At 44.0% G+C, this 19,257-nt stretch overlaps 1 protein-coding gene across 1 annotated transcript; it reads left to right on the top strand.

Annotated features, from left to right (window-relative positions):
* Positions 1-4,040: 4,040 nt before the first annotated feature.
* On the top strand, positions 4,041-18,835 carry LOC111153926 (EI24, autophagy associated transmembrane protein). Its single transcript, XM_022513242.1, has 11 exons — positions 4,041-4,245; positions 6,552-6,664; positions 10,767-10,912; positions 11,347-11,407; positions 12,114-12,180; positions 12,693-12,817; positions 13,134-13,253; positions 13,611-13,722; positions 14,401-14,512; positions 15,141-15,215; positions 17,695-18,835. Exons 2-11 carry the CDS (start codon positions 6,623-6,625, stop codon positions 17,855-17,857), a joined length of 1,023 nt encoding a protein of 340 aa, XP_022368950.1. The 5' UTR covers positions 4,041-4,245; positions 6,552-6,622; the 3' UTR covers positions 17,858-18,835.
* Positions 18,836-19,257: the final 422 nt, after the last annotated feature.

The raw sequence follows: 19,257 nt of genomic DNA, 5'->3' as shown, positions 1-19,257 counted from the left end.
TTACATTCTCTTCATTCTTAGCATTTTCTTTTCTCCAGCTTACTTTACTATGACGCAGTATAGAATACACATAACATACAAAAATATGTATTAATAGACTATTCATGTGATTAGTAAGATTGCCAGTCAACAGGAGGCTATTAGGGGTTAAATTCTGGGGGAATCAAAGGTTTTTAGGTGGATTTTGGACTGTGTGCAGGGGTGGGGGAGGGCAGCAGCCTTAATGCCTGCATTGTTCAAGGTCAACTGTACTTGATGATTGATGGGATGTGGGAGGTAAAGAAGAGGAAGCCAAGTATGAGTTTGTCATATTTGCAGCCATACTGTTTTGTTTTTGTTCCTGGAACATACCACCCAAGTTTTTGCCATAGGGCTGTGTACTTGGTTTCCCTTGCTTACCCCAGATCCTTACATGGCTGTCTCCTCTGCATTCAGACCCCAACACAAAGTCAGCTCCTTAACATGCCTTCCCTTGGTACCCTTCTCATAGCCAGGAGGAGACCACCTGCCAGCCTTCTCGAGGATGTTTCTGTGCTTTTTTTTTTTTTTTTAATTTATTTGACAGATAGAGATCACAAGTAGGCAGAGAGGCAGGCAGAGAGAGAGAGAGAGGAGGAAGCAGGCTCCCTGCTGAGCAGAAAGCCCGATGTGGGGATCTATCGCAGGACCCCGAGATCATGACCTGAGCCGAAGGCAGAGGCTTTAACCCACTGAGCCACCCAGGCGCCCCAAGTGTTGTTTTTTTTCCCCCATCATTTATCACAATTATCTTATTCTGTTTTATACCATTAGTCTATTTACTCAACCCCATTAATGCAGACATCTTGTCTGTCTTGCTTATCACTAAATCCTATTATTTGAAAAGACTCTGGCGAACAGAAACCACTTGATAGGTATCAAGATATCTCTTGCCATTTCTCCTCCGGTTCTAAGTTCCAGCCTTAATGAACAAATGACAGCACTCTAAATAAAGTACTTTCTTGGTGTAGAATTCCTTCCTCATCCTTTCTTTGCTAACTCTCCATTGCCCCTCAAGACTTGCTTTTTATCACATTGCATTACTTCATCTATTTTCCAGCTGGAGAGAAGCATGTTGAGAACAGGATATATTCCAAACAAGTAGTCAAGATAGGTAGGTAAATAACAGGCACTTGATAAATGGGTGTCATGATCACCCAGAAGCTTCTTAGAAATGCAGACTCCCAGCCTGCACCTCAGTTGGACGGAATGACCATCTCTATTTAGCAAGGCCTCTAGGTGATTCCTTTTCACCTTAAAATTTGAGGAACACTGCTTTAGTGATGATAATACACAGCCTAAATTTAACTAGGAGGCCTTGTAGTGATTCACAAAGGCAGGTCTATCGTGAAGAAAGGGGCATGGCACACTGGGAATCCCACAAACCGGCTTGGTTTTGTTTATTTGTTTGTTTTAATTTTATTAGTTACCTCACTTAAGTGGTTGCTGGGAAATAGTAAGTTTGAAAGGGTTGGTACATGTTTGATGCTTAATAAATCACAGTATCTCTCTCCTCCAGAAGATTCTAAGACTGGTGACTGGGAGATCTAGCCTCTAGATCTGATATTGTTACCATTTCACTAAATCATGGTACATAGAGTTAGAAGGAATCTTTACATAGATACCATTTATTTTAGCAACCTTGTGTTACAGATACAGAAACTAAGGCTCACAGCTAGACTGGAAGTCAAGTTGTCCGAGTTTAGTGTTCTGCCATACAGCTTCCTCATTTGTAAAATTAGGAAAATAACACCCTCTCCTATTTGTCTCATAGGTTGCATCTAACCTTTCGTGAGTTTGTGAGAGCTCTTCAAAAGTGCAAAGTATAATTATTATTGTTTTTAAATTCTAGATTGTATTATACATGTTGGGACTTGTAAGATATCCTTCCATCAAGCAACTTAGGGATTAATGTGTATTAAATTCTAACTTCACACTTTTGAGAAAGGATAGAGTTCAGAAGAATGGCTACTATTGTTACTGATAGTTACAATACTCAGTCTACCATTAAACCACTTCCATCTCTTTATAACATGATATCTAAATTTCAGAGGATGGATTGCTTACTTTAATCAAAATAAAATTCCAAAGGGGAAAAAGAAAGCTGTTTTATGTAATAAACAGTTTTTTAAAAAAGATTTTTATTTATTTATTTTGAGAGAGAGAGAGAGACGGAGTGAGAGAGAGCATGAGAGGGGAGGTCAGAGGGAGAAGCAGACTTCCCATGGAGCTGGGAGCCCAATGTGGGACTCAATCCCAGGACTCTGGGACCATGACCTGAGACAAAGGTAGTTGCTTAAACAACTGAGCCACCCAGACGCCCTGTAATAAACAGTTCAAGATTTTTACTTGAATAGGAGCAAAAGGAGCACATAGGTATGTCTCTTCTTTGTATGACTTCAGTGCTGGAGTAAACAAAGCAATAGGGTTGCAGGATTTCCTTTCCTTAGGTGCCTGCTGTTCTCAGTCACCACTTTGAAGAATGAAGAGGTGGACCAGACTGAGTAGTGGGCAGCAAAGCAAAGTGTATTGAGTGATAGTACAGCAATAGCACCAAGCTCTGGAAGACGGAGGGGTCCTGGGACGGTGGCCATCAGCTTTCTAAGTCTACAGGTTTTTATGGGCTTGTTGGAGGGCTGTTTTAATCTGATTAACCCTTACAATGCCTGTCATCCAACTGGGTTTTTGTCATCTATCACATGGGATAGGGGTGGAGGGCTCCTACAAGGGGTGTAAAATCCTTTTAGGGGTGGTTTCCTCTTAGGGCCTTAGGGCCAGGGTGGCTTGCCCCTGTCCCCCTCCCCCGCCAAATCTCTCCAGGAGTTTACATATAAATCCTAGGTTGGCCCTTTACTTCAGGGCTTCTATTCTGAATGCTTCATTCTCTTCTTTGATCTTAATCATTTCCACCAATCCTCTTCCTCTAAGGGAAAGGAAGGTTTCTGCAGGCTAAAGGTTGGGGGGTGGTTTATTTTGGCTTGGGGCTGGATGTTGGGCCAGGGAGGAGAGGTGAACTACTCCTAGCTCACTTAACTGGAAGAGTCAGGAGGCCTGGACATTGCTCTGCTAATGACCTTGAGTGAATCATTTGACACACGGGCTTCCCGTCACACAAATAGGAGGTTGCTCTAAGCAGCTTCTCGTGGTAAAAATCTGATCTATAGGTGGTCCTAGCACCAGCAGTTCTAAACACAGAGGTAAAGGAAAATAGGAAGTGAAAAGAACTGGTAAGTGAGATATATGAGCCTGGGAATAGAAAAGAAAAAGTTCTAGGGGAGACTTAATGTGGATGCCAAGGAGTTGCCATTCCTGGGCTAAAAATGGATTGGTGGGGATGGAGATTAAAAGGCTTTATTTCTATTCATTTTTATTTTATTTTTTTTTTAAGATTTTATTTATTTATTTGAAACAGAGAGAAAGAGATCACAAGTATGCAGAGAGGCAGGCATAGAGAGAGAGAGGAGAAAGCAGGCTCCCCGCTGAGCGGAGAGCCCGATGCGGGCCTCGATCCCAGGACCCTGAGATCATGATCTGAGCCGAAGGCAGAGGCTTAACCCACTGAGCCACCCAGGCGCCCTCTATTCATTTTTAGAATTTTAATCTCAACCATCACTTTGCCGTCAGAGTGCACACCTACTGCAGCCTAACTGTACGGCGGCGTGTCCCGTTCTTCATGATCTTGACTTAAGCCTGTCGTTGCATAGTTCCCTTTGCTTACAGAAAATCTCCAGCCAGATAAAGCAAGGTGATCTCTGTATTTTGTTCTCCTGTTAGACTTCCTAGGGTTTTAGAAGGACATGTAATTGCAGAAGTAAACCGGCAGTACAAAGAACAGGACGGGGGCCTGGGCAGGACTAAATGAGGAAGGCGGTCCTGGGCGTCTCGGGACGCAGCGTGGGAAGGGCGGGGTCGGAGGACTGCATTTCCCAGGCTCCACCGCCCCTCCTGGCCCCGCCCCCTCCGCCGCTGCGATCCCGCCCCCTCCACCCCACCCAGCGCTGCGCGGCGCGGCGATCTTCGCCTCGGCTCCTCTCGGCTCGGCGCCCGCCCGACTTCCCAGCGGCCCCGTGCGGCCCGGGCATGCCCAGTGCGGGCGCAGCGGCCCCGGCCCTGGGAGCGCCCGGGCGGGACCTGGCGGCCGGGCGTGGAGGGTCCAAGAGGAGCCCAGTGGGTCTGCTGTGGGCGAGGGGGCCGGTCGGGCCGGAGCCGCGGCGGTGGAGCGGCCGGGTAGGTGCAGGCTGGCCGAACCAAGGCCACTGGCGCAGCGCGGCCGGCGCGCGGCTGGGGCCTTGCGAGGCAGGGGCGGCGAGGGCGTGCGAGGGAAGGGAGGGCCCGAGCGCGGGGGTGCGTGGTTCTAGGCAGGGTCCTCGGGAGGGGACCCCTAGCAGGAAGGTTCTGGCCCGATCCGGGACGTAGCACGCAGCCCCACGCGAGACGCTGCCCCAGGTGCGGCGCGTCTATGTTTAGCTCTGCGTGTGACCAGAGGTGAGCGTGCTCAGTACCTCGTGCGCGGCTGGGTTGCGAGGGGAGACTCTGTTTCCGGTCGAAATTGGCAAGGAGCTACGGCGGAGACGGGTGCCAGCTGACCCGTGGACTTGAAGCAGCCCGTGAAACCCTCGAGAGAAGCGAGGATGCTCAGCCTTTCTGCACCTGGTGTGGGCTAGAACAGCTTCCTGCTTTCCGGACTTTGGTTGGGTGGCTTAGAAATGAAAGGACAGGATTGTGCCTCGGAAGATTCTTCACGAGTTCTGATGACTATTAGGGATCTAAAGGCCACCTGTATTTCCAGGTTCAAGAGAAGTTGTCCATGGGGTGCTCGGGTTAAACAAACTCATTGCAAAGCTTGAGTAAGAAGTAGTCCCGACTGAGGGTTAGAACACCAGGGTTTTTGAAGTTCGCAGTAGCCATTCATTTGCTGTCATCTTGGGCAAGCATTTAACTTCGGAGACTCCGTTCTTCCATCTGTAAAGTGCTGAGAACCAGATGCATCTTATTTCCTTCCAGCTCAGTAGTAAAGTTCCCCCTGTGTGGTCTTAAATGGTGGCAAGTCCTATTTTTCTCCGTGCCTCAGCTCTTTTTCAAACCGGGCAATTCACCAAGTATCCATGAAGGAAGGCTGCTAGGGTCTCTGTATAGAATTGAAGTGACTTGTCCTTAGACAGCCGCTTTAGGTCAGTAGGTAACCTGTCCCTTGTATGTTGGGAAGCCAGGTGTTAGTGGCCACGGTTCAGATAACACAGCTGTTCTCCTGGACTAGAGCTGCAGAGCAACTTGTCAGGGTCCTGTGAGAAATCCAGACGGAGTGATTGGCTTCCTCCAACTCCAAGCTAGCTCAGTCTTTAGTGGGATTGGGTTTATATAGAAGTTACTATTTTTCAGTTATAACACCTTCTATTCAAAAGACCTGGGAAGAATTTTAATATCCTTAATTTACAGAGGAGGCAGTAGCTGGTTAAGAGTGAATCCATGATAATCTTCAGAAACTAGTATGGTGTATTGAGTAGTTACTAGTCACCTGATAGTGAGTTACCCTGTCACCCCGAGGTGTTTTTAAGTGGGAGTATTCACAGAAGTTTCTGAACCCTAGAAACTTCTGTATCTGAAGTAATGGGTTTTGACCTTAGGAGCAAATGGTACATACAGTATTATGCAAGTTGCTTTCCTACTGCTTTAGTCCCTGCTCTTCTGGTTCTGGGTGGCAGTAGTCCAGTTGGGTCAAGGTACAGTTTGAAGTGGTTAATTGTGTGAGGGGAAAGGTGCTTATGTTTTGAAATTAGGAGTTTTATACAAGATGCTTGTGAAACTCTGTCATAATTTTTGGAGCTGGGTTTTTTGTTTACCTGAGAATTACTTGAAATGAGAAAGCTGTAGTGTTTTAAGGAATGTTTATACACAAACTTTTTGGACCTAGTTTATATTCCACTGTTTTGGTATGCTTATTAAAATTGTGTGTGTGTGTGTATATATATATGTATATATTTAAAGTTGGAAAACATGGGGAGGCCTATCTGATAGTCTAGGTGGGATGGTTTCTCATTGTACCTTAAGCTTACTTGTGTGCCAGAGGGCCCTGTGTGTGAAGTGCATATTTAGTAATTTTTGCCAGAACTTTTGTCTTGCTCTTATATTTTCATTCAGGCGTTTGAGGTTCTACATCAAGTATAACTACCGCTTACGAGGATACTGAAATGTAATTATCATTCATTTCCAAATCCTCAAATATTTGGAATGTGTAGGAGGGATAGTTAGGGACATCAGGCCCAGAGAGCAGACTCCTGGTTCAAGAGCACATTTACCCCCACGTAAAAATGAGAGGGTGGGAAGTGACTTAAAAATTGTATTGCTTTCAGGTTTCAGCAGTTATAGCTATACCTTCACTTAGTTCCCTGGGTTAGTATCTGTGGAAGTGCCCAAATCTGTACTCCCTGTAGAGATGTAAGTATGTGGAAAAGGTCCTTATGTAGACATATACATGAAGTAACTTACCTGTGAGATACCTATTTGTTGCCCCATTATGCTCCATCCGTTTCCAGGTCCTTCATGATGAAAGATTCTGAGATGCTTCTCTCTCCTCTGTGTAGCTGGTAGTTGGGGTGGTGAAGAGATGGCTGACAGTGTCAAAACCTTTCTCCAGGACCTTGCCAGGGTGAGTACCTCAGTGTATCATCTCTTGATCTTTTTGTTGCAGGAACTGACTAGGAAATCCTTTAGGCTTTCGGGGGGAATTTTTGTTACATTTGTTGGGTCCCTCACCTACAGGTTTTCATTCTCATCCACAACTACTCAGGAGATTAAGTATTTATCTTGCGTCTTCCAGAAGCTTGGGAAAGCTATCTAGTGAGTGTCTCTAGTATCAGAACCTTGGTTAGTTTGACTCCAGGGCCTTTTTTTCAAAATGCTTTGTATTTTGGAATAATTTGAGACTTACAGAAAAGTTGCAGAATAGTTCAAAAGAGTTCCCCTATATCCTTCACCAGCATTATTTTATATAACCATGGTCCACTAGTCAAAATTAATCAGTGAACATTGATAGACTGCTATTACCTGAACTACTTTACTCCTGTTTACATTACAGAACCTACTTTCCCTCCATTCTACGTGGTGCAAATGACGATGCACTAGGAAAATGTCCCATAAAGATCTATTTAGGACTTAGTAACTCAAATTAACCAATAGCAGAAAATTCCGTCATAGTGGGTGTCTGAGGCTTATGGCCTAGTTGTAGCCTCTGTAGCTGTATCCTGGGAGCAGGGGGATCCTTCCTCAATAGGAATGCTCAAAAGTTTATTACTTTCAAATAAAAGAGGGGGAATTGAAGGAGTATCTTAGAAGGGTCAAAAACACTTCGTGCAATGAGATCTACTTTTTTATTTTATTTTATTTTAACTTTTTAAAAAGATTTTATTTATTTATTTGACAGAGATCACCAGTAGGCAGAGGCAGGCAGAGAGAGAGGGGGGAAGCAGGCCCCCCACTAAGCAGAGAGCCCGATGTGGGGCTCGATCCTAGAACCCTGGGATCATGACCTGAGCTGAAGGCAGAGGCTTTAACCCACTGAGCCACCCAGGCGCCCCTTTATTTTATTTTTTAAGATTTTTATTTATTTGAGAGACAGAGAGGGAATACGAGCCGGGGAGGGGCAGAGGGAGAACCAGACCCCCTCTGTTGAGCAGGGAGCCTGATGTGGGGGCTTGATCCCAGGACCCCGGCATCATGACCTGAGCCAAAGACAGATGCTTAACCAGCTGAGCCACCCAGCTGGCCCGAGATGTACTTTCAATACCTTTACCTCATCTTGCCATTCTGATGCTACAAAATTTCAACCCTGGATCAGTTCTACAATGTGCTGTTAATGTTAGTCTGCCCTAGTAGACTGTAACATCTTAGAGGTGGGGATACTGTCATCGTCCTAGCACATGTAAGGCCCTCAGCCATTTGACCTTCACTCCCTTAAATGTTTAAACAATTTGTGGAAGATTTAGAAGTTCAAAGCAAAACAAAACTCTGCTTGTAGCTAAAAAGATCAGGTGCGCACTGTGCCAATTTCTGCTGTCAGTAGTTGGTTTGTCCCCACTTGGCCCATTCTCATTTTCCTGTATCCTGGTGGTTAGCTTCAAAATTTGTAGTAGCTGGTAATAGGTAAAAATGCCATTCTTGAGTCCAGATTGGCCTTCGCATCCAGAATGTCTTTTTCCCACCTACTCTCTTTGAGACTGAATATCCCAGTGCCACCGGTCTACTTCGGACATAAATCTGTTGTGGCACATAATTTAAACTATTTTTGTTGTTTTTGTTTGGTTGTATACTTTTCGTGGTCGGTTACACGTTCCTCGAGCATTTTCGTGTGACCGGTATCTAGCTTGTTGAGGATGCCTAATATGTGAATGGAGTTCACAAAAAAAAAAAAAAGTAGTTTTTGGAACTGGGCAATAGGTAATTCTGGGGTTTGTAGCACTAACTTTTCCACCGGCGGGGAAGTGCCTCTGTCACTGTCTTTATAGACTTAACCCTCTCTCTCTCCATAGAGTCTTTTTTTTTTTTTTTTTTTAAGATTTTATTTATTTATTTGACAGAAGAGATCACAAGCAGGCAGAGAGGCAGGCAGAGAGAGAGTTAAGGGAAGCAGGCTCCCCGCTGAGCAGAGAGCCTGACGTGGGGCTCGATCCCAGAACCCTGGGATCACGACCCGAGCCGAAGGCAGACGCTTAACGACTGAGCCACCCAGGCGCCCCAAGAGTCTTTAAGGACATTCTTTCCTCCAGCACTACTACCATGTTGTTTCTGTCTCACGTGGCATGCTCTCATTCTCCAGCTGTACATCTTACAATGATGATTTCTTTGTCTTTCCCCAGTTGTGGTCCAGCCTCTGGTCCTTTATAGAAACCAGTATTTAATTTGTCCTTGTGGGGCACCTGGGTGGCTCAGTGGGTTAAAGCCTCTGCCTTCGGCTCGGGTCATGAACCCAGGGTCCTGGGATCGAGCCCCGTATCGGGCTCTCTGCTCAGCAGGGAGCCTGCTTCCTCCTTTCTCTCTGCCTGCCTCTCTGCCTACTTGTGATTTCTCTCTGTCAAATAAATAAATAAAATCTTTAAAAAAAAAATTTAATTTGTCCTTGTATCCCTGGAGTTTAGTACAGGGTATAGGGCACACTAGAGGTATTTAATTAATACGGAAAGAGTATAGCGGAGGGCAGTAACCAGACTTTTGATAGTGTTAAGTGTGGAGGGATTCGAAAACCTCTGTTTTGTGCCCATGTTATTGAGGCTTGGTTTGGGCAAGAATTGTAAATGGGTACTGAATCTCAGAGAGAGAAACTTAAACGAGCAGGATATTTGCCTGGTTACAGTAGTGTCTGCTGCAGAGGGCCTACTAGTTGCAAGAGGAGAAATTTGCAGACATACAGTGGGGAAGCTGGATAGCACCTTGACTGCGTATGTAAAGTAACATCGCCAGCAAAGGCAGACAGATGCCTTTCTCTGCATCTAATATTTAGAAGGACACCTCAGCCCGTCTTTGATACTCCTGCCAAAAATGGGGTAGCCTGGGTCTAATCATGAGAAAATGGAAATTGAGGGAACCATGAAATAACTAGCCTCTATACTTGAAGAAGAAAGATAGGCTGAAGAGATGTGTCTAATTAAAGGAGGCTAAGGAGATATGACAGTAAATGTGGCATGTGATTCTGAACTGATTTCTGACATATGCAGAGTAAACGTGCTATAGAGAGCATTGTCAGGTCAAATGGAGAAACTGGAATATGGACTGGGGATTAAAGTATTTCAGTATTAAATTTCTGGAATCAATAACTTGTGGTTATAGAAAAGAATATCCCTCTAGGAATACACATTCTGGAGGTGCCTGGATGGCTCAGTTGGTTAAGCATCTGCCTTCGGCTCAGGTCATGATCCCAGGGTCCTGGGGTCGAGCCCTTCATTGGGGTCCCTGTTCATCTGGGAGCCTATTTCTCCCTCTCCCTCTGCCACTGCCCTTGTTTGTGATCTCTCTCTGTCAAATAAATAAAATCTTAAAAAAAAAAAATACACCTTCTCATATGGGGAAAATGTGTGTGTATGTAAATAAATAAATTTGCCACATTTATTATTACTTGGTAAATCTGGAGAAAGGATATTTGGAAGTTCTATTCTTACAACTGCTGTAAATTTTGAGTTACATCAAACTATCGGGGCTCCCTTAAGCCACGTGGCAAAAATAAGTTCAGTGGTTTCCACTGTTATTTCTTTTCTTTTTTTTTTTTTTAAGATTTTATTTAATTATTTGTCAGAGAGAGAGAGGGAGAGAGAGCAAGCACAGGCAGACAGAATGGCAGGCAGAGGCAGAGGGAGAAGCAGGCTCCCTGCAGAGCAAGGAGCCCGATGTGGGACTCGATCCCAGGACGCTGGGATCATGACCTGAGCCGAAGGCAGCTGCTTAACCAACTGAGCCACCCAGGCGTCCCTCCACTGTTATTTCACTTTAATATATGTAACTTAGGAAAATCTTCTCTGATCCATAATCCTTCCTCTTTAAAATAATACCCTTGGGCACTTGAGTGGCTCAATCTTTAACCATCTGCCTTTGGCTCAGATCAAGATCCCAGGGTCCTGAGATCGAGCCCCACATCAGGCTCCCTGCTCAGCCAGACACCTGCTTCTCTCTCACACTCCCCCTGCTTGTATTCCCTCTCTTCCTGTCTCTCTCTCTCAAATAAATAAAATGTTTGAAAGGAAAAATAATACCTTTGTCTATAGGGAATCAAAGACTCCATCTGGGGAATTTGTACCATCTCAAAGCTAGATGCTCGGATTCAGCAAAAGAGAGAGGAGCAGCGTCGAAGAAGGGCAAGCAGTGTCCTGGCACAGAGGAGAGCCCAAAGTATAGAAAGGAAGCAAGAGAGGTGAGGAGTGGGGGCTGATATTGGAAAATGTCCAAGGGGGAGGGACTTCAGGAAGTCCTTAGTATAGAATTAGGACCCTGTATAGTCACTTGGAGTTTCAGTACCCCATTATTTGCTTTTTATGTTTTTTTCCCAAAAAATTGTTACAGGAGACTCCCTCCCTTCCCCCACATTGAGTTAAACTAGAGTCTAGCAATCATGCTTGCTCAATGTCATGGCGTTTTAAAAAGACGGAATGGTGAATCGAGAACCACAAAAAAAAAAGTCTGCTTCTAGAATTTTTAGCCTTTTCTCATTGAGACTAGGAGAACATTGGAAGAATAACAGGTGCTAGGAGATTAACGGTAATCAACAAAATGTCTAAGGTGGGGAGTGACTGAGGTTATGGAACAGCCTGTGTACCTTATGAGCTGAATACATGTGATCTTTTCCAGTGAGCCACGTATTGTTAGTAGAATTTTCCAGTGCTGTGCTTGGAATGGTGGAGTATTCTGGGTAAGTTCTTTTCCTTAAATGCCAGGTGCCTTATCTTCAGATTGTTGCTATTATTAATAGTTCTCAACCCCTGTCTTGAAACCGAGACAACTAGCTTTCATATGGTGATACATGCTTAAGACCGTAACTGAGGATCCTGTGCCCCATCGGTGATTTTATTCCCACACAAAGAACACTTGTATGTAAATGTCAGGGATTACCCTAAATATGCATGTTTTAATTTATTTATTTTACTTTTTGAGAGAGAACACAAGTGTGGGGCAGAGAGAAAGGGAGAGAGAATCTCAAAATAGGCTCCATGCCCATTGCGGAGCTCAACACAGGTTTGATCCCATGACCCTGAAATCATAACCTAAGCCGAAATCAAGAGTCAGACACTTAACTGACTGAGCCACCTAGGTCCCTCTACACCTTTATTTTTAGGGTGGCTCAGCCGTTAGACATCTGCCTTCGGCTCAGGTCATGATCCCAGGATCCTGGGATCGAGCCCCTCATCGGCCTTCCTGCTCGGTGGGAAGCCTGCTTCTCTCTCTCCCACTCCACCCCCAACTAGTGTTCCCTCTCTCTCTCTGTCTGTCTCTTGCTGTCAAATAAATAAATAGATAAGATAGATAGGTATCTCTGTCTGGAAAGTAATGACACTGAAAATTGGAGCTAGTTTTAAGGAAGAGCTTTTAATGTTTACTTGATTACTTCTTTCCTTTAGTTAAGTCTCCTCTTGTTCTATCGAGTGTTTATTCCTGTACTACAGTCGGTGACAGCCCAAATTATTGGTAAGTATAGGCATTGCTGTGTGCCATCTGCCTGGGCTGGGGGTGGGAGGTATATCCCTGTCTCTCTCAGTTTATTGAACCCTTCTGTGTACCAGGAGCTTTAGATGTTTTTAGCTCAAGCCTCTCTACAACCCTTTGAGTGGGTACTGTTACAGAGAGCTTTTTTATGGATGAGGAAATAGAAATTAGTTATTGAGGTTAAACCATTAGTAAGTGGCAGAGCTGGGATTGAAACCCAGGTAGTTTCTGCATAGCCTGTGCTGTTGGAGCACTGTGACATCTCGGTCACCAATGGTAAGCAGCACAGATGGCTCCTCTGACTTCGAGCTGCGGCTGAAGACTGTTGTGTGTCCGAAAAGGAAAATTACCTGAAGTCGGTATGGTGATGCACTGGCAAGAAACATAGCTGGGGGGTGAGGGAGGAGAGTCACCACCTAGGGGTTCCGTATTTGGTCTTTTTTGTTTTTCATTTCTTCAGTTAAACTGACAACTCTTTTTTCCCCTTTTTCCAGGTGATCCATCACTACATGGAGATGTTTGGTCGTGGCTGGAATTCTTCCTTACGTCCATTTTCAGTGCCCTCTGGGTGCTTCCTCTGTTTGTGCTTAGCAAAGTTGTAAATGCCATTTGGTTTCAAGTAGGTCCATGGTGGAATGGAGTCTGGGTCCTGCAGCATGATGGTGTTGATGGGTGGTGGGTTGATGGGTGGCAGGTTTTAGCTTGTGGTTAGTGGCCGTGCATGGAATACTTTCATAGCCTGAACCTTTCTCGCTGCTGATCTTTGTGCTCTTGTAAAATGGAATTAGGTCTCAGGTCACAAAAGCCTCTCATTACCAAATGTCCAGGAGCTTTTTCACCTGGCAGATCTCATGGTAAACCAGTGGCCTTAGCTTTGGGGATGGGTGGCGAAGCCATCTTATTCTTGTTTTGGTGAGCTACTTTCTCTGTTGCAGGACATAGCTGACCTGGCGTTTGAGGTGTCAGGGAGGAAGCCTCACCCATTCCCTAGTGTCAGCAAAATAATTGCTGACATGCTCTTCAACCTTTTGCTGCAGGCTCTTTTCCTCATCCAGGTGAGACTGGCCTTCTGGGTACATGGGCAAGTTTTGAAAAACGGTTCACTAAAGGGAGCGCCACAAAGCTGGGGTATTGCCCATATGCTGGGGCACATAAGCTTGATGGGAGGTAATGATTTTTAAATCACTTTTTCACAGAAACAACTAGAAAATTTAAAAATCGTGAAATAATAAGCAATATAAATTTACGTCCTCTGCCCTGCCCACGGGCATTCTCCACTCCCCCGCTGTTGAGAAACTTGAGGCGCATCTGTGAGGCTGTTTATACAGGTGGGGGGATGACTCACAGTGGCGGGTGGAGAGTGTTCAGTCTCTGAAGCTGTGGGATTAAGATTTTCCATATTTGTTCTTTAGGGGATGTTTGTGAGTCTCTTTCCTATCCACCTTGTTGGTCAGCTGGTTAGTCTTCTGCATATGTCCCTCCTCTACTCACTGTACTGCTTTGAATATCGTTGGTTCAATAAAGGTGAGTCCGTATAAAGAAACTCAGAAGTAGGAGGTCTAGTTTAGAAATGCTGCCAGGCAGACTTCATGAACTGTCCCAATATTTAGGCCCTTGGTAAACCATCTTTGGAAGGAAGTAGGCTCTTTGGCAAGAGGGAATTTACACTTGGCTTAGGGGGTTTTAACCCATAACTTTGCTGCGGGAATACGGCAACGTAACATTACCTTCATGATGCTTAATGTGATGTAGCTCTAACCGAGTCATATAGTGGCATAAAGGAGCATACATTTTCCTAAATTGGAGAAATTAATTTGGTGTCAGTGCTTTCATATTCTCTGGGGGATATTTTAAAGACCTTGGCATCTTTGTATAGGTATCTATGGTTGGAAGAGGTTAATTGATTTCTAGAGAATGGCTGCCTTTTTATTCGATACCTTGATTTGTTTGAGACTGATCATGACAGAGCATGCTGTTGTAATTCATAATTCTTAGCAGGTTTGAAATTGTGATTATTGAATTGAAAAACTTCTCACAGAAGTCTTATATCGTATTTGGACAATTCCAGTTTACATGTTTAACTGTTCCAAATGACAGACGTGTACCTAAAACTCAAACCTCAAATAATTTGTCTACTGTGTTTAGTCATTTGATAAGAGGAAGAAAGCAATCTTATTAATTTTATTGGCTGTCTTGTTTTAGGAATTGAAATGCACCAGCGGTTGTCAAACATAGAAAGGAATTGGCCTTACTACTTTGGATTTGGCTTGCCCTTGGCTTTCCTCACAGCAATGCAGTCCTCGTACATTATCAGGTAGTTTGGTGAGAGGGACATGATGGGGACTAGTAAAATACTCAGTGTAGAGAGCATCTTCTGTATGCCTGGTTTTACGGTAGGCATTTTCTGTTCTTATTTGGCCATTAGGAGGTCTGTAGACCTTTTTCTCCTTGACAGATAGTCAAGACAATTGTCAGTTAGCATTAAAATCTAGTCTGCAAAATCCTAAATGCCGTATTCTTTTTTTTTTTTTTAATGATTTTTTAAAAAGATTTTATTTATTTATTTGACAGACGGAGATCACAAGTAGGCAGAGAGGCAGGCGGGTATGGGGGGAAGCAGGTTCCCTGCTGAACAGAGAGCCCAATGTGGGGCTTGATCCCAGGACCCTGAGATCATGATCTGAGCCGAAGGTAAAGGCTTAATTAACCCACTGAGCCACCCAGGTGCCCACTAAATGCCTTATTCTTTTATGTTGCCTCCCAGGGCAGTGTTTACCATAGCCAGTGCTTAGGAAAACAACATTTTTTTGAAGATGTGTATGATAGATGATGGTTTCATCAAGCCATGATGTTAGCTCTGGAGGCAAGGGAACTCTGGGTTTCTAATCTCTTTTCCAAAGTCATGGCTGTCATGAAGGTAATTATTTCTCTTCTGTTTACAGTGGCTGCCTCTTCTCTATCCTATTTCCTCTATTCATTATCAGCGCCAATGAAGCAAAGACCCCTGGCAAAGCATAGTAAGTACTAGCCAGTATCAGCTAAAGTGTAGTAAGCTGTCTCTGTGTAAAGGATCATGGCTATGATCTCACTATTACAGGAATGAGACTTAAAATAAATCTTTTACATTGTAGGAAAGAGTAAATATACACTATGATGAGAGAAAAACACTTGGAATATATCCCCTAATTTTTCCAGGCATATATGCACATATATTTTAAAAAATGATGCTGTTATACATATTATTAAAATTCAACAATTCACTGAAGATAAGGCACTGTAAGCACTTCTAGCGAGATCCATTTTTATAAGAATGGCCAACTTTTCATAGTAGATCATGTGATCTGGCTGCATGAGTTTATTGATACTGATAGTAAAACAAAGTATTTTTTTTTTTTTAACAAAGTATTTCTTAATATTTATTTAAGCAAGAGCATGAGCCTGGAGGGAAGAGGCAAAGGGAGAGGGAGAAGCAGATTCCCTTCTGAGCAGGGAGCCCGATATGCGACCACATGCCCCAAAACAAAGTTTTTTTTTTTTAAAGATTTTATTTATTTGACAGAGAGAGAGGGAGCGATCACAAGTAGGCAGAGAGGCAGGCAGAGAGAGAGGGGAGGAAGCAGGCTCCCTGCTGAGTGGAGAGCCCGATGTGGGGCTCGATCCCAGGACCCCGAGATCATGACCTGAGCCAAAGGCAGAGGCTTAACCCACTGAACCACCCAGGTGCCCCAAAACAAAGTATTTTAAAATAAATCTTTAGTGGGGTGCTTGGATGGCACAGCCAGGTGAGTGTCTGACTTTTGATTTTGGTTCAGATCATGATCTCAGTGTCGTGAGATCGGGCCTCATGCTGAGCACAGAGCCTTCAGATTCCCTCTCCCTTTTCCTCTCACCTTCCCCTGCCACTCAAGCATTTGTTCCTTTGTGTATACATGCTCTCTCTCTAGAAACAATAAAAAATTGTAAAAAATGAAGTGAATCTTTAGCAATAATAATAGCACTTCTAAAGCTTTGCCATTTTAAAAAAAGTTTAATCTTTGATGAATTTTGGTTAAGTCAGTGAGGATACATGTATTAGACATTTCAGATCTGTTTAGGGTGTTTGCTTGCTCTTGCTACCCAGCAATGCTTAGTGTAATGGCAGTCTCTGGTGTAACTGGCTTTCCCTTGAAACTCTTGAAAACTAAGCACATATAGTATATGATATCTTCAGACATAGCTTGAGGTTTATAAACAGCCATAGAAAAGTATTTCTCCAGGTGGGAATGCAAGCTGGTGCAGCCACTCTGGAAAACAGCGTGGAGGTTCCTCAAAAAGTTGGAAATAGAGCTACCCTGTGGCCCAGCAATTGCATTACTGGGTATTTACCCCAAAGATACAAATGTAGTGATCTAAAGGGACACGTGCACCCCAATGTTTATAGCAGCAATGTCCACGATAGAGAAACTATCGAAAGAGCCTAGATATCCATCAACAGAAGAATGGATAAAGAGGATGTGGTGTATATGTATGTATATATGTGTGTGTATATATATGTGTGTGTATACACATAAACACACACACTGGAATATTAAGCAGCCATCAAAAATGAAATCTTGCCATTTGCGGCGACATGGATGGAACTAGAGGATATTAGGCTAAGCGAAATAACTAAGAAAGACGGTTATAGTATGATCTCACTGATATGAGGAATTTGAGAAACAAGACAGAGAGGATCATAGGGGAAGAGAGGAAGAAATGAAAGATTAAAGCAGAGAGGGATACAAACCATAAGGGACTCTTAAGCTCAGGAAAAAGACTGAGGGTTGCTGGAGGGGAGGGGGATGGGAGGGATAGGGTGGCTTGGGTGGTAGACATTGGGGAGGGTATGTGCTATGGTGAGTGCTGTGAATTATGTAAGACTGATGAATCACAGACCTGTACTCCTGAAACAAATAATACATTATATGTTAATTAAAAAATAAAGTACCTCTTCAATCAGAATCAATGTTAATGTAACTTCATTTCCTCTGAGCCTTCATACTTCAAATAGTGATTCCATTGCACTCATAACAGCAGCTGGACCCAGCGCCTTTTTTAGCGGCTGCCTGTTAACCCATGTGTTTAATATCTGTATGGTGCTTCCTTGATCAAATTTCAGTTGTCTCGTTTTCCCCTATGTCATTTTTTAAACTTTTTTTTTTTTTTTTAAAGATTTTATTTATTTATTTGTCAGAGAGAGAGAGGGAGAGAGAGCATGAGCACAGGCAGACAGAATGGCAGGCAGAGGCAGAGGGAGAAGCAGGCTCCCTGACGAGCAAGGAGCCCGATGTGGGACTCGATCCCAGGACGCTGGGATCATGACCTGAGCCGAAGGCAGCTGCTTAACCAACTGAGCCACCCAGGCGTCCCAACCCCTATGTCATTTTAAGTTTAATGTAGTCAAGTACGTTGTCAAGTAATTAAATGATTAGATTTGATCAACTGGGGATCTAACAAGTCGGGTCTCTTGCCTTTCAGCCTTTTCCAGCTGCGCCTCTTCTCCTTGGTGGTTTTCTTAAGCAACAGACTTTTCCACAAGACGGTCTACCTGCAGTCCGCACTGAGTAGCTCAACGTCTGCAGAGAAATTCCCTTCGCCACATCCATCTCCTGCCAAACTGAAGGCTGCTGCAGGCCACTGAGTCGCCTGCCATCCAGAGGGGATGGGTGGGATTGGAAGGAGGCCGTAGGAGCTCTTTTCCTTGTCCCTTCCTCTACCAGGGAAGGCAGGACCCGTTCTGCCAAGGGCCCTCTGCGTATTCCCTTCTCTCTGAGGAATTGGGATTTTTGTCTGGTGCGCTTAAGGCAGAATCTTCCTGACACCAGTGTGTGGATTTTTAACACCGGTGAGTCTGAACGGACCACAGGTTTTTCTGTAGCTCTTTTCTAGCACTTGCCAGCCCCCGTGCCTGGACTGATTGGAATACTATTTTTGTCCCTGTGCCATTGACCCTTCCAGTTCCCCATCCTGCCTTCCACCACCCTCGGATGAATGGATTTTGTAATCCTAGCTGTTGTATTTTGTGGTCCTGTTTTTGTTTTTTGTTTTTCTGTGAAGCACATATATTGGATGTGGGAGGTAAAGGAGTATCTCATTTGCTCCCGATCACTCCCTTTATAGCCATCACTGTCTGTTGTTTCTTGTAACTCAGGTTAGATTTTGGTCTCTCTTGCTCCACTGCAAAAAAACAAGCCTGAAGAGATGGGACAGGAGGAAAGACCTCATAGCCAGATCTGCTGGGTTTTGAGGAGTGATTTTCTTTCTTCCCCTTGAAGGGGAAAAAGCTTTTTTCACTGGTACATTTAAAGTTCCCCAGCTAAAGGGAGGTACCAGTTCTGGACAAGTGCCACTGCAACACCGAGTGCTCAGAGAACCCGAACTTGGAACTCTGAAGGTTGGAAGTGCACTGCTGGCCGCTGCCGGGTCTGTCTGGTATTTCAAAGGAATATTGGGTGCTGCAAATAGGAACTGAAGGGGTAAACTTATTAAACCCATTAAGCCTGCAATTGGTTGGTGTTTTCCTGTCACTTTAAAGAGACTAAATGGGGGGGGGGGCAGATGTCAAAACACTTGTCCAATTTTAAAATGTCACAATTAAATGTGAGCTGGTTTCCGACAAGCGTGTAATGGTTGAATTTTCAAAAATCGGCACCCTGTGAGATGTTAAAAAGGTTAAGTGGAACACACGACTTTGGCTTGGACAATTTGATTGTTTTTTTGAGAGATTAGTCCTGAAAAATGTTTCCTGAGGAAGTATGGATTATTTGATTATAATCATGTTTACATCTTATAATAGAATTGGGAATTGTTTTAAAGTCCATATGTATGTCCCCTGTGTATTCACGAAGGGAGAGAGATCTTTCAGGTTTCAGTGTACTGAACATTTGCATGAGGGAAGAGATTAGACATATGGTTAACAGAAACCCACATCTTAGCTGCTTGAAATTTGCATTTGTACCAACTAAGCTGGTTTTGGTTTCAGTTTAGAAGGGTGAGGGATTAAGTGGATAAAGGCCCATGATTTTTTTTTTTTAAAGATTT

This window comes from Enhydra lutris, unplaced genomic scaffold, assembly GCF_002288905.1.
Source record: "Enhydra lutris kenyoni isolate GAN:26980312 unplaced genomic scaffold, ASM228890v2 scaffoldscaffold34, whole genome shotgun sequence".
Taxonomy (NCBI): domain Eukaryota; kingdom Metazoa; phylum Chordata; class Mammalia; order Carnivora; family Mustelidae; genus Enhydra; species Enhydra lutris.
This window is presented reverse-complemented; position numbering and strand designations above follow the sequence as displayed.

What these genes read in the sequence shown, in the direction of transcription:
- LOC111153926 (XM_022513242.1), top strand. Translation starts at nt 6,623, where the DNA reads ATGGCTGACAGTGTCAAAACCTTTCTCCAGGACCTTGCCAGG. An exon ending in GGAATGGTGGAGTATTCTGG is followed by an intron (nt 11,408 to 12,113) that starts GTAAGTTCTTTT and finishes TCTTTCCTTTAG; the next exon opens with TTAAGTCTCCTCTTGTTCTA. An exon ending in CAGTCCTCGTACATTATCAG is followed by an intron (nt 14,513 to 15,140) that starts GTAGTTTGGTGA and finishes TTCTGTTTACAG; the next exon opens with TGGCTGCCTCTTCTCTATCC.